The 2,000-nt window shown below is 33.7% G+C and overlaps 1 protein-coding gene across 1 annotated transcript; it reads left to right on the forward strand.

The window, feature by feature from the left end:
* The first annotated feature begins 318 nt into the window (after window positions 1-318).
* On the forward strand, window positions 319-813 carry LOC109015174. Its single transcript, XM_018997652.1, has one exon. It carries the CDS (start codon window positions 319-321, stop codon window positions 811-813), a length of 495 nt encoding a protein of 164 aa, XP_018853197.1.
* Window positions 814-2,000: the final 1,187 nt, after the last annotated feature.

Here is a 2,000-nt window from a genome sequence, read left to right on the forward strand (position 1 = left end):
AGTGACCCCACGAACAGAAAAAATGTGAATTGAGCTTACTTTCTTTTTTGTGGTGTGTGAGGATGATTCTACCTTTTTTTCTTTCACCGCTAAATGACACGGAACAAAAATGTCGAGCAGTTCACCTTTTTTCTAGAGCTGAGCCTCCGACAGAGTGACGCCGTTTCCGTATTCGGACAAAACGGACATTCGCGCACCTCCCTACACCTGAAACGACATCGCTTATTATCTTCTATATAAGCTACTCTGTTTTTCTACTCTCAGCAGCAGAGCATAGAATTCACAGAGAGAGAGAGAGTGTGTGTGAGGCGGTGAAAAATGAAAGTGGTGTCATTGAGAGGAATACGGAAGGCGATTGCCATCTACACGCTGTTGGTCTTGATTGCGCTCATCGGAGAATTGGATTCCCACGAGTTGCGGCCGTCGTACCACGGACTCGACTACCAGAGTTCTGCGGCGGTGGCGGGACACGAGTCAGCGCCGGAGATGAGGTCGTTCTTCGGCGGATCTTCTTCTCCGACGTCGACCGTGGCGATGCCGAAGGCCATGAACTCCAACTCCACTAACAACGACACGTCGTGGTGGGGAGGCCATTCAGCCGGTGGGAAAGATCACGTGAGGGAGGTGCTGCTGGTGGCTAGCGTAGCGTGCGGCATCACAGGTGTCGCTTTGTTAGTGGCCTCCACTCTGATTTGCGTGTTCAAATCCCGACGACAAAGATCACCGCCGGTGCCACCACCAACTTCGGCGGTGTCTGCATCATCATGTCATGATGCTGAGAATAAGTTGCAGATAGTGGTTCGTGATTCTTGAGAAGGAAGCATTTTGCTTTCTTTTTCTTTGCTTTTTGTTATCCAATTAAGTTGAGAGGAAAGTATTCCAATTTTCCTTCTTGATTCACATATTTTTATCTTCTTTAATTTTTCTCCTTCATCCAAATAGCAATAAGCCTTAGATTGAAATATTTCTTTTTTTTTTAAAAAAAATTATAAATAAAGAAAAATTAAAACAATAAAAAAAAACCACATTATTCCCCAAATATAGCCTCTTAAAACTCATTCATCAACATATATTAATCACAACAACTTTCTGTAGAAAGTATATATAAATAAATTTATAAAATAATGTAATACTTTTAGACTTATTTTATAATAAAATAAGCTTTTTTTGTTGTTATTTTTTTTTAAAGTTATTGTATAGGCAAAATTATTTAAGACATGTAGTATATAGGTGTTGCTTTCATAGCTAGTAGATTGACATTAAATGAGTCCAATTGTTCACTTTGACTAATTTTTCAATATCTATATAATAACGTGTCGGATCAATAAAAGGAAGGGAAAGTTGAGGCCTAGCTTTGCTTGAGGCCTAGCTATGCTTTTTTATATACATATATATATACTAGCGGTAGAGCTACGTGCGAGGCACGTTTGCCCTGTATTACTATAAAATAAATTATTTAAAAATATAAACATTTAATGTATAAAAAAAATAAATGAGAATAATATAGCTCATTCAAATTGCAACATATAGTTACATGGTGTACTACATGTATTTTTAATGGAAAATGCAAATATGCCGCCTGAGTTTGCTTCTTCATTTTTATTGTTCATGTATTTATTTTCTATTTTTACTATGATTGAGGAAGTAGCTTTTAATGTATTAATGTATTTTTTTTATTTGTTACAAATATTTAAATATATATTAAAAAAATATGAAAAAAAATATCTAACAAGTGCTCATAGTGACATTATTCTATTGAAGGAACAAATCTTCACAATCTCTTCACTCTCCATATTCTATATTTTTTTTAATTTTTATTATTTTTTTATCAAATATTTATTATATGAATAATGAATAAATAATTTCAAATAATTTAAAAAGATTAAGTTAAAAAAAATTTAAAAACAATATTAAAAAATTTAAAAATTTAAAAAAATGTAAAATATAAATTGTGATAGAAATTATATAGTAAAACTCTTATAAAAAATGTAAAATATAAA

Source organism: Juglans regia, chromosome 4 (assembly GCF_001411555.2).
Source record: "Juglans regia cultivar Chandler chromosome 4, Walnut 2.0, whole genome shotgun sequence".
In the NCBI taxonomy this organism is placed as follows: Eukaryota; Viridiplantae; Streptophyta; class Magnoliopsida; order Fagales; family Juglandaceae; genus Juglans; species Juglans regia.

Coding starts and splice junctions, on each gene's coding strand:
- LOC109015174 (XM_018997652.1), top strand. CDS start 319: ATGAAAGTGGTGTCATTGAGAGGAATACGGAAGGCGATTGCCATCTAC.